At 57.8% G+C, this 12,079-nt stretch overlaps 1 protein-coding gene across 2 annotated transcripts in view; it reads right to left on the bottom strand.

Annotated features, from left to right (window-relative positions):
* Positions 1–206: 206 nt before the first annotated feature.
* MRC2 (mannose receptor C type 2) overlaps positions 207–12,079 on the bottom strand; it is a 51,970-nt gene continuing 40,097 nt past the window's right edge. The window contains exons 13-30 of one of the 2 annotated variants that reach the window (XM_054688828.1): positions 11,815–11,957; positions 10,424–10,526; positions 10,053–10,191; positions 9,916–9,951; positions 9,481–9,641; positions 9,318–9,394; positions 8,590–8,690; positions 8,199–8,341; positions 5,154–5,268; positions 4,879–5,042; positions 4,594–4,702; positions 3,824–4,062; positions 3,541–3,709; positions 3,292–3,441; positions 2,894–3,013; positions 2,542–2,721; positions 1,823–1,849; positions 207–1,699 (exon numbers count right to left, since the gene is read on the bottom strand). In XM_054688828.1, coding sequence (XP_054544803.1) covers positions 1,476–1,699; positions 1,823–1,849; positions 2,542–2,721; positions 2,894–3,013; positions 3,292–3,441; positions 3,541–3,709; positions 3,824–4,062; positions 4,594–4,702; positions 4,879–5,042; positions 5,154–5,268; positions 8,199–8,341; positions 8,590–8,690; positions 9,318–9,394; positions 9,481–9,641; positions 9,916–9,951; positions 10,053–10,191; positions 10,424–10,526; positions 11,815–11,957 — 2,400 coding nt within the window. In that variant the 3' untranslated portion in view covers positions 207–1,475. The remainder of the gene's footprint in view (positions 1,700–1,822; positions 1,850–2,541; positions 2,722–2,893; positions 3,014–3,291; positions 3,442–3,540; positions 3,710–3,823; positions 4,063–4,593; positions 4,703–4,878; positions 5,043–5,153; positions 5,269–8,198; positions 8,342–8,589; positions 8,691–9,317; positions 9,395–9,480; positions 9,642–9,915; positions 9,952–10,052; positions 10,192–10,423; positions 10,527–11,814; positions 11,958–12,079) is intronic. The other variant, XM_054688829.1, reaches the window with a different exon arrangement.

Raw genomic sequence — 12,079 nt, 5'->3', positions numbered from 1 at the left:
AGCCCAGAACAGAAGAGCTGGGTTTGTGGGGCACTCGCCGCGTGAGCTCCCGGGGCCCTGCTCACTACCTCGCACAGAGGAGTCTTATGTAACTCTCAACGACCCTTAACGCAGCCCACGGGCGGTGGGGCCTGGTCTCCAGCGGACACGCCGTTACAGGCGAGCCACGCTGGCTGGGGGCTGAGCGCCCACCGGAGGCAGAAAAGGGCGAGCAGGCCAGGAAGGGGGAGTCTCCGCAGGAACCAGTGAGAGGGTCCGCTGGGGCCAGAGACGGAAGCCGACTGTGGGGTGCAGAGCCCCGGCAAGGACACGCTCGCCTCCGTGGCAAAGCAGGGAGCGAGGAATTCAAGGCTCTTCTCTCTCAAGCCTCTTAAAGGTGTTTTATTTGTTTGCTTTTCTTTTTTGCTTTTTTCAACAATAATGGCACATTAAAAAAATTGAGAACTACAAAAAAAGGCCCATGTCTTTGAGTCTGTGTTCACATTGTCCCACGCGGTGGCGCCAGGGCTGGCCGGACCTTCCCGGGGGCTGGGACGCTGGCATCGGGGAAAGGCACTGGGTCAGCTCCCCAGCGCGGGCCGCGCCAGAGGTGCGTGCTGTTCCTCTGGGCCCCACTAGAGGGCGGGACCCGGGTTCCCACTTCTCTGAGACCCCCCAGGACTGGCAACCCCGGCCTCTCTCCAAACCAGAGCGAGGAGCTGGAAACTTGAGGGAACTTACTTTGGTCCCCACAGGGGACTCTTTAAGGACAGGGTGTCGGCTCCCCAAGCGGCAGGAGATGACACCGCAGCCCAGCCTGGTCATCCCCAGGAGGTTGGGGTGTCTCTCCCCAGCCCTGTCTCCAGCTCAGCTGACACTACAGGGGTGTCCTGGTTCTCGGGCCCCACCTCGGCTCCTCCCGCCATGGCCTCCCCATCGCCACCCCCTAGGCATGGGAGTGATGGGTGCTTGGCCCCTCCGTTGACCCCCACCAAGAGAAAGAAGGCTCCCCGAACCCCAGGGCCCTGGCTCAGAAGGGCTAGGTGAAAGGGGGTCAGAGGGTGAGGCGGGAGACTCAGAGCTGAGGCTGCAGGTGGGGAGGAGAGAAGCGACAGAGGTGGCCGAGGGCTCAGCAGAGGCCCCTCAGGCTCTGCAGTGAGAAGGGGGTCCCGGGGCCAGGGCCAGCAGGCCTGGGCAGAGGATTCTGGGGAGAACGAGGCTCCTGTCCTGCCTCTGGTTACCGTGGGGCACGGTGACAAGGCCCAGGTGACAAGACCTCAGGCCCCCCCAAATGGGAAACTCCGCACTGTGCTCAGCCCGGTCTCAGCCCGGCCCTCGCGGGAAGGAGGGACCCCACCTGCTCGGGGCCTGCGCAGGCCCAGCTCCCAACAGCGATTCCCCAGGGCACCCCTCCACAGGCCAGCTAGACGGGTAGCTAGCAGGGGGTCCAGCTGACCCAGTTCCTCCTGCCCCCCGCCCTGCCCACGCGCTTGGCTCTACTCCTGCTGCTCATTCATTTCCATGTCCGACACCAGGATGTTCTTCTCGGTGGCCTCGCCGGGGTCGGAGGAGCCGCGGCTGTAGCGGGCACCCTCGAAGGCCCCGCGCTCGGCGCTCTGTCGCCGCCGGTAGAGGATCAGGGCGGCGGTCAGCAGGGCCAGGAGCAGCAGCACGGCCATCAGCACCACCACCAGGGCCGCCGGGTTCCCAGGGAGCGCTGCTGTGGCGGGACGGACAGACACCGTGGAGGAGCCCCGCCGCCGCCCCCGCCCGCCCCGTGCCACCAGGATGAAGGGAAGGAGGGGCAGGGCTGGCCCCAGTCCCACCGTCCACGTCCACTCACATGATGGGGAGTAGCTGCTCTCCGTGGCTGTGGAGAAGAGCGAGCCCGGTTAGTAGCAGCAGCAGCCATTGTAAAGGGAATAAGCAGACACACAAGCAGCCACCTTCTCAACGCGCCTCAGCCGGTGGGGACTGTTACCGGGCCCAATGTGCATATGTAGAAACAGAGGCCACAGCGCTCAACTAACGTGCCCACAGCCACAGGGCTGTACGTGGTGTGGCCGGGGCTTGAACCCCGTCTGCCCTTAACCACACCAAAAGGACAGGGGTTCGCTAATTTGGAAGCCCGTCTAATTGGTCAGTTCTCCCTACAGACATTTACCCCGGGGAGGGTCCTGGCCTGTTAATTCATGCCCCTCATTTACAGCGTGGCCTGCAGAACCAGAGCCAGTTGCTTGGGGGGCAGAGGAAGTAGGCAGGCGTGTCTGCCGGGGCACCCCGGTTAACGTGAGCATGAGTGAGGAGAGTGCGAGCAGACGAGGCCATAATGCAGCAGTGCAGGTGTGCTGGCCGCAGGTGCGCTGGCCGCAGGTGCGCTGGCGGCAGGTGTGGCCTCCGATGTGTCTGTGTATCAGGCCTCTCCCTGCAGCCGCCACACTGTTTGACTTTGGAGAACCAATTATTCCTCTGATAATGGGGTCGTGTTTCGTGTTTCTCCCTTTCTGACTCTAATTTTGAAGCCTCCTCTCCCTCCCCGCTGGTCAGGGCCGGGGTGCGCACCTCGAGGGAGCTTGCAGACCACGCCCATGGTGACGTTGGTGCAGGCGCCTGGGCGCCACAGCCCGCTGCTGCTCTGGATCCAGTAGCAGCTGTTGTGGCTCAGCATGCTGGGGCCCAGGCCGGGGGGCCCCCAGTTGGAGTAGTTCACAGCCGTGTTGTCCTGCCAGACCAGGGTGCCTCCTAGGGGAAAGACGGCACTGAGGGGGCCCAGGGAGGGGAGACAAGGTGGAGCAGAGGCAGGTGGGGAGAGTAGGCCCCTTCTAGACCAACTCCCCCTCCCCCAAGTCCTCACCCCTGCCAGGCCCTGCAGCCTGAGGCCTGACCCTCCCCACCACACACCCTCGGCACCCACCTTTGGGATTGAAGTTCATGCCCAGCCAGGCACCCCGACTCTGGCCGTCAAAGCTTTGCAGGTGTTCCCAGACGAACACGTTCTCCATCTCATCCAGAATGGACAGGACTGCCCCGCCCGCTGCACACAAGGGAGGCCCATGTTAGGACAAAAGTCTCCCCGGGGCCGCAGAGCCCCCAGCTTCAGGAGAGGACAGCACGGAGTCTGCATGCACTTGTGTGTGCAAGGGTAGACTTGTGAGGTTGCACTCGGTCTCTGTAATGCACCAGGAGCCTTTCTGTGAGTCCTACCCAGGGGTATCGTGGAGCATGGGGACTGCATTCATGGGCTCTGTGAGTGCCCATGACAAGGGGTACCACAAGAAATGCCCAGTGTGTGCCCGCCCCTGCCGTGCCCACCTCTCTGGCAGCGCTGCAGCGCCTCCTTGTGGCCCAGCAGCAGCTCCATGTGGAAGGAGTAACAGTGCTCCCGGAAGGGAATCCAGGCAGAGTCGGCCAGGCCCTGGGGACAGCTGCCGTGGAAACTTACTCTCCGGGGAGGAGGGGGCCCTGTGGGGTGCAGGATAGAGGAAGTGGCCTGGGCCCTCCCTGAGACTGCCTCCACCTTCCCCACTGCAGCCCTTCCCTGCCCCGGCAGTGGGTACGTACCACTGTTGACGCCACACACAGCCCCCTGCAACTTGGTGTCGCAGCTGGTGGTGCGCCAGGCCCCGTCCACATCCATGTAGGCGCAGCCCCCCGGCTGCTGGGGCTCCCCATCCTGCCAGCTCACGTAGCTCAGAGGCTCCTCCGAGACCCAGGAGTACCGGCGGGAGCCCTGGGCAGGCGGGAGCCGAGAGGGTGGGGAGAAGGGGACAGGTAAGGCAGGGGCTGGGAGGGAAATCAGGGGAGTGGCCCAGCCCCAGGGCCAGGACGAGGGTGAGGGGCCCACCTCCTCGCTGGCCAGCCCAATCCAGAGTGGTGTGCGCAGCCCTCGGGCGGCCTGAGTGAGGAAGGCCTGGGTGTAGGGGTCGGGCACGTGGGCCAAGCTGGCGTTGCGGCTCTCGCACAGCAGGAGGGCGTCGTGCCAGCGCAGCGGCTTCTGCAGCAGCCGGAAGGTGCCGTTGAGGTAGGAGAGCTCAGCGCCCTGGACGGGGGTCGACGCTGCTGGGGATGGGCTCAGGGACAGGTCTACAGGGAAGGGGGCAGGGCTCAGGCGGGGCTCAGCCTCCACACCCCGTTCCCAGGCATAAGGCCAGGGGAGCTACAGACGCCAGGCAAAGCCCAGATCTGCGCTGGGCACGGTGCTTGGGACAGATGGACTCAGACTGGCAGTGAGGTTTGCTACTGTTAGTGTTAATAAGACATTGTTGCTAAGAAGTAGGCAAGCAAGCTTGAGTGTTAACCTGCTGCGACTGGAGGGACCAGGAGCAGAGAGGAACCCATGTGTGGAGTGAAGGTGCGTCAGACACAAAACCTCAGGTTCCTGACACAACACATACCCAGGGCCTCCCTGCTCAGCCTGCCGCACCCCAAACCTGCCTCTGAGACCCCTGGATACTCGCTGCCTCTTCTTCTGATTGGCCCATTTGCTTTCCAAGCAGATACTCAACTCCAGGGGTGACCCTGGATCCCTGACATCAGGGACCATGTTTCATTTTCCCTGGCAGGGCTCAATGCCCTGAGCCCAGTGCCCGGCCTCCCGCTCCCTGCGCCACACACCTGTGCCCCTCTGGCAGATGAAGCCGTGCCTCTCCTCCGTGCAGCTCCGGTCGTCCCAGCGGCCAGTGAAGTGGGCTGAGGGGCTGTGCAGGACCACCGCACAGCTGGTCTGGGGGGGAGGAGCTGCTCAGGGGAGCCCCAGCAGCTGCCCCCCTTGGGCCACTGCCCCCAGAAGGCTGCGCTATGAATAAAGGGGCTGGAAGGGGGGCACCCAGGGAATGAAGGCAAGTTCCACAGCCTCGGTGAGGGGAGCTGCTGGGGTGGGGGGGCGGGGTGCATCCTCACCGGTATGTTGCCGCTGGGAGCAGGGCTGGGGCCGGAGGGCTCCCCAGGGGCCCAGTTAGTGTACAGCAAAGGCTCCTGCTCCACCCACTGGAAGTCCTTCTGCGAGGCATGGAGGCCAATCCAAAGGTCAAAGGTCACACTGGGCAGGCTGGCTGTGATGAATGCTACAGTCCCCCCAAAGAGAGAGTTATGAGCGGGAGCCCCCAGGTGGCCCTGCTCCAGCCATTTGGGGGGACTGTCAGAGGACATTGGGGCATCCTCAAGGCTGGCCCTACCTTGTTCTAAGGGGTTTGCAATGGTGACCAGCTGGGCCTCTTGCTGTTCACAGGAGAACTGTGCCTCTGACCACTTCACCCGGTCCTGGGGGTCCTGGCCCTGGATTCGGAAACACTGGAGGGGAGGGGAGACATGATGTCCAGTTCCACCTTCCTGACCCACAAACCCACAAACCGCTCTGCAACGGGTCGGGGAGACTTGAGCGCTGGGAGTGAAAAAATATCAGAACCAGGACCCAGGGTCCCAGGCAGCCAGGTGGTGGCACAGCAGGTTCACGCTGGGAATCCTGGGGGAAGAGCTTCCTGTGGGGAGGGCTTCTTTGGGCCACCAAAGGCTCTTCTACCCATAACAATAGCACCTGGATGAAGCTCTGGGGGGACCCAGGGAGGGGGAGGGGACCGGGACAAGGTCTGTCTCACTTTCTGCTCATCGGCTTCCTGAGTGTTGTCTGAAATCTCTCATCTTGCCTTCAAAGGTGCATGTTCATTTCTGTTTATCTGTGAAGGCTCTTTGTTCTTTGTTAAGCAGCAGCTTCTAACACTCTAGTTTGTCTCTCTACTTCACTACTTCCAAGGGGTTGAGAGAACCCTACGTGGGCAATTTTTTATCAAGTGAGGCCTTTCTTTGGGAATGATTTCCAGCAATCTTTTGCTGCAAGGCACAGTGATGAGGGAGGAAGAACAGAAGGAAGCTTTAGGGTCACAAAGACAGGCAGGGAGGGGACGGGTGAGGGTCAGAGGCCAGCCCTGACTTCATCTTTCTGGCCTCAACTCATTCTTTTGCAAAGTAGAATTTTAAAAACCTGTCTTTTGGGATCCCTTTAAAGGCCAAAGAGAGCAACGCATGATGCAAGTAGGTGCTTCACAAGCGAGGGCCCTTACGATGAGTGATTAGATCCAGGGCAGATGTCAGATTCTCGGTAGAAAACCGGAAGCCCAGAAATAATGCAAGCGTTTTCTGGAATCTGTCACAAAACTCATGTGTTTTATTTCACAGAAGTAGTTCAAGAGCCACTCAGAGGCCTCACTTTAAAAACTAGTAAGGTTAGTCATCAACTTAGAAACAGCAAAGTCACATCACGGGCAGCCCCTTCAGCTCAGTCACAGTGAAGGGGAATGTCCCACTGGGCCCAGCTGGGCTGCCTGCCACAGCAGGTGTACCAAGCGGCTTGTCAGGTGCTGGGACCCATTATGCATGTAAAATATATGGTTTCATATTGGGTGGAAGAAGCCAGACCAGAAATTTCTAGAAAAATGTAAGAACATGAGAAAATGTTCAAAATATAATGCTGAGAAAGAAACCCCAGATACAAAGTTGTACTATTTAGTATGATGTCAACTACATGGAAGAAGGCAGGAAGGGGAGTAATGAATATTGATAGTGGTTATCTCTGGCGAGAGAGGTGAGTTTTCTTTCTTTCTGGATTTTTCAGTGAAACACTGACTTTTTTTTTTAATTACTCACAAAGCTCATCTTTCATTTAGCTTTCTGACCATGCTTGTGCCTTCAACACTTCCACGACCCTTTTCTGCTCCTTGATAAGGAAGGTGCACTAGACCCTGTGACAGACCTATCTGGCACACAGAACCCCCGCAGGCCTCGAAAGAACACTCGGTCTCACACCACCAACCCTCCCAGTCGGCCTGGGCCCACGCCACATGAGGATCTGGGTGTTTGGCCAAACTTCTAGATATAAAGGTAAACAATTCAAATGCCAGGGAGTTGAGACAGCTTAGCCTTGCCAGAGGCTGTGCTGGAGGAAAGCTTCTGGAGAGATGCCGCTCGACTCCAAGCCCAGAAAACAGAGGGGAAAACCCCCAAAGAACTTACTTTTTCATCAAGGTATAAAAGGTGTAACAGCCACCTGAATATTCTGAGAGAAAGAACTCCAGTGTCTGACAAAGACTTACAGATGATATTCTCGGTGTTAACTAAGCTAATCCTCACCACCAGGCGAGGCGGTCTTAAAAAATCCTGCGTGGGTTGAGGCTCACAGTGATGATACAGCGCAAGCAAGGGAGGACATCTTCTCCTGGAAGAAGCTCTTTGCAGTCACGAGGACACAACCAGGACGGTCTCAGCAGAGCTGGCATGTCCGAAATGGACGGGAAGGTAATAGCATCCTCTACACAGAGCACTGACGAACTTTGTTTCCCCAAACACACACTCCTACCTGCACACTCAGGACACCTGGGAAGGGACTTTTCTAAATGTTTTGTAAAAATCTGCCCAAGATATTTTTCTCAACCCTCTCGATCAGGACTGATTAGTTTTGAGGCAGATTGTTTTAAATGCTGCCACTTTCCACACAATTTTAAAGCCCAAACCTTTCATTAATTCAGTTAATCAGGACTGAAAAATGGAGAGAAAGACTTGAAAAGCACGGCCAATGATGGATGAACTTTTTTCATTTCGATCTATTTGTCTTGGTGGAGCAATCTTTTCATGTACAACAACCATTAAATCCATGTTCTGAAATAATTTGCACGTCAAACAAGGCCCGTGAATCATGAATCATAAAGTGTCAGGAGAAGAGTTTTTTAAAAAAATGAATATGCAATCACCTTGCTCTTTAACGTTACTTAAATATTAATGAGTGTAGCTGATGATTTTGGAGTGAGCACAAATTTTTTTCATATCACAGATAAAAAAAGTTTACCTTAGAAATACTGTCTGATGCTTTAACCTTTAGCTCACGCTTCATATTGCTTTGTCCTTGTGCAGATTTTATTATATTTGACATGCACACATACCTCATATGGTCAGTATTTTGTTTTACTAGGAGGAATCATGATCAAAATGTTTGGCAACCACTGATGTAGGAAGCTCACCAAACTCTGTGAAGCACCCCTTTTCCTGGGGGATCAGAAGGGGCGACCACACTGAGTTATTTCCCAAGAGCCCGGCCCTGGCACCGGAGCCAAGCAGGAGAGAGGTTGGTGGGCATGGACAAGAGACCATGACTATGATCCTGTCAAAGAGCAGGGCCTGCTGAGGTTCCCAGTCTTTCCTTTGACCCCACTGGGAGCCCCCCCACCTCCTACCTTGTTGAGGAACTGGTTCCAGCCAGAGGGGCAGCCCCCCAGGGCGGTGGGTGGCAGATCTGGGGGCTGTGTCTCTCTGGTGCTGTTGCTGCGCTTGCAGATGTAGGGCAAGGCTGTCAAGCACCTCTGGTCCCCCCAGTCCTCTGCAGAGAAGGGAGGGGAGGGCAGTTACCCCAGGGCAGGGCAACTCAGGCTGGCCCTGTGCCCAGCTCTGAACTCAATCCTCTGTGGCTGCTGGGCCATGGGGACAGGCCTCCCCTCTCTGGGTCACGCCCTTCTTGAGTTGTGGGAAGAGGAGAAGCAACAGATGGCTCTACCCAGCCTTCCCTGCCCTCCGTATCGACCTTCTCGCCAGTTTTCTGGGCCCTTCCTGCCCACCCTTTGCCCTCACCTCGGCTGGCCGTCATGTACACACACTTCTTGTCCTTGCCGATGGGTCGAGGTTTGCCAGGTGCCCAGGAAATAAAGTTTATGATGGAACCATCTGTCCACCTGCAAGGAAAACCAACCTGGGGTGACTCCAGCACTGGCCCTGGGCCCAGCTTCCCCCACATGCAGTCAGGAAGGACCCACATCCAGGGGTCTGGTGGCTGCAAGACGGAGATTGGGGGTACAGTCAGGGACCCAAAGACCTGGTGGCTCTGGGTGAGGCCAGATGTTCCCTGGGTTTCTCTAGCTAGAAAAGAAGTCTAAGGGCCCCGGAGGAGTCAGCACCCCACCAGGCTGATAGGTGGGGACTGAACACAGAGGCCCCCGGGGACCACCATGTGCCTGCCTATGTTCAGAGGGGCCCCCAGCATAACATGTGCTGCCATTATTTGGTGCGCAATCATGTGCCGGATGCTGTGCTAAGGACTTCACATCCCTGATTCTAAGCCTTTCAACAATCCTATGAGAAATGAGAAAATTTTTTCTCATTTTCACATGAGAAATCCAAGGCCCAGAAAGGGTAAGGCCCTTGCTCAGGTCACAGAGCCAGTAGGGCCAGGGCAGTGAGCATCAAATCCAGGCCTACCTGTCTCTGTGTGCTGTGTCCTCTCCCCAGCTCCAGTCTGGGGACACAACGGGCCATCCATGCAGGCACCCCCGCCACACCTGCTGACCCCCCAGGGCTCCTACCTGAAGCGCCCATCGCTCTCCGAGGTGTGCAGGCCAATCCACCAGTGCTGCTCCTGGCCCCGGGAGAACTGGGGAAGCTGGGCAGATAACTGAAGGTTGGCGGGGGCCCAAGTCCCGCCTGCCCTCCTCCTGGCCTCTGTCCCCCGCTTGCTCACACGCCCACCTTCTGCAGGTTGTGCCCCAGAAAGTCCAGCTCAGCCTGGCTGTGCACGGAGGCCAGCTCGGCCTGGAACCACGTGCAGATGCGCTGCGCCTGCGCCCACGTGGAATGGTGCTCGAAGAACTTGTACTCAGCCTCCTGGAAACGCAGCCATTCACGCCGGCCTGCGGGGCAGCGCAGGGGTGTGGGCGCGGCCGCCGAGGGGAGGGCACCACCAGGGCAGGGCCAGGGAAGGCAGCAAGCGGCCTGCGCATGCACAGGACACCCACGGGCACCTCCAGTCTCCAGGGCCAGGGCTTGCCCCTTCGGAGACGCAGGTGCCCTGGGCTGCTGATGCACAGAGACTCTGCAGACTAGAGTCCCCTCTGCCCCTTCGTTCTGCCCCACCCGAGCCTGTGTCCTTTCCCCGCCCCGGCTGCCACAGGGAGCAGGTCTCACCTTGCGGGCTGACGTCAGGCTCCCTCACATCCACACCTATGGGGTCAATGGGAACAGAGATGCTGCAGCGAAGCTCCCCGGATCCTGAGCCCAGTCGCCCTTAGCCCCATCTTCCCTCTCCCAGGGCGCCCCCCAACCTCGAGGGATCTTGCAGATCCAGTCCAGCTGCGTCTCGCACTGCATGGCCACCCACTGTAGGGAGGCCAGGTCGAGCACTGCACAGCCCCGGATGTCGTCGTCATCGTGCCGGCTCCGGTCGAAATTGTGGTAAGAGAACTGAGGAGGTTGGGAAGGAATGGACTCTGAGGCGAGAGGCGAGGCTGCCCCCCATGCCCAGGAAGGATGACAAGAGGCCAGGCCTGAGCAGGAACCCCCAGCCTGGATGGAGGCCCTCCTCCCATTTCTTTTATCTGCCAGCTCAGGCCAGGGGCACCCCAACCTCCCCTGAACCTCGCCCACCTCCCGGCTTGGCCCGCCCCACTGCCCCGCCTCTTCCAGATGCCCTCACCCCCAAACCGTCACTCCAGCGCCAGCTCTGTCCATCTCCAGGGTCTCGCCGGTTCAGGCCCATCCAGAACCAGTGCTGCTCCTGAATCTCGGGCTCTGATTCACTTCAGCACAAGGTGGGGGTGGGAGCAGAAGAGATGGGGGATGGAGAGACACACCCCCTGCCCCTTGCCACTCTGGGCATACATCACCGAGCAGCACACTGCGGGTCACTGCCCTTACTGTCCCTTTCCCTTGCTTCCCTTCGGGTAGGGTTTGCCTGCCAGCAAAACCCTGCAGGTTTTCACCTTAGGGAGTTTAAGAAGTCAGTGAGAGGGGCCTCCCTGGTGGCGCAAGGGGTTAAGCATCGCACTAAGAAGCAGTCCAAAGCCTCTGCAGTGTGGGTTCGATCCCGGCCAGCTGGGGAGATACCCACATGGTGTGGCAGACCTCTCCTGACTTGCCCGCTGCTCCCCTCAGAAGTGTATTTCGTCAGTCTGCCTGTTCTGTACCCCCACTCTGTCTCTGGTGAATCCTCTCACACCCCAGACCTCTAGCCTGTACCCCAGCTCTTATATGCATAAATAAATAAATCTTTTTTTAAAAAAAAAAAAAAGAAGTCAGTGAGAATGGAGCAGAAACCTGTGGTTCTGGAATGAGATAAACTAGGATTCCATCATCAGGCCAAGACAGCTGTGACCTTAGGCCAGTAACCAAATTCCATATATGCCCACAGCAATCAATGATGATGTCTACTTCCTAGGGCAGGTGAGGGAATCGATGAGGATTACAATGTTTAGTAGAGGGCCTGGTGCAGGGTGAGCAGCAGTAATGTGAGCTGTACTGTCACTAGTCAGATGATGCAATGATGATGTGTGCTGTGAGGACACAGGCCTGGCATTAAGATCTCAGGAAGCCTGGATCCTTCTGGAGTTGTCCTGTTGCAAAGGGTTGTGTTGTGTTGTGTATCATAGGATGTTGGTGCCCACAAGATGAAGATGGGGTCCAGGAGAGAGCCCAATGGGCAAACATTTGTTTGCCTCACATTTAAAGCCTTTCTCCTTTTATCTCTCAGAAAAGCTGCTTAATGAGGACTGTGGGTTATTATCAGATGGGAGGTAGATGCTCAGATCAGCCTATAAAAGATGTTGCAGTGTTGGGGATGGGGGGTGGGGAGGGCATTTACTTAGGTAAAAGTTTCCTTTTTACTCAGGTAAAAGTTATGAGGTTTTCTGATGCTGGTGGGCACCACGGGGCCCTGACTCCAGGGAGATGAGGGCTACTTGAGGGAGGACAGGACAGTCCTGGCATATGAGCAGATACACAGGTCATTCCAAGCCCTCAGTCAGGCCTCACTGGGGTCAAACGGCCCTCATCCTACCCCCTGCCCACACACTGCCCCAGGCTCAGTACCCGAAGATCTTGTTGAGCATGTTGGCCACAAAGTGTTCCTCCTCGTAGCTGGCCAGGCTCAGCAGTTGGGCGCCCAACTCCTGGCAGGCCCCCTGGGCCTGGACCCAGTTCTTCTTGTCCTGTAGCCGCTCCAAGCTGAACACCTACAGGAGCAGAGTCCACCTGTCCAAGCTGTCCCCACGGGCCACTTCCCCAAGGGGTACCTGCCTCCTCCTGTGGAGGGGAGCTCAGTGGAAAAGGGTCCAGGCAAACTATGGCAATTCTG

Source organism: Talpa occidentalis, unplaced genomic scaffold, assembly GCF_014898055.3.
Source record: "Talpa occidentalis isolate TD23 unplaced genomic scaffold, MPIMG_talOcc4v2.1 talOcc4.7, whole genome shotgun sequence".
NCBI lineage: Eukaryota > Metazoa > Chordata > Mammalia > Eulipotyphla > Talpidae > Talpa > Talpa occidentalis.
This window is presented reverse-complemented; position numbering and strand designations above follow the sequence as displayed.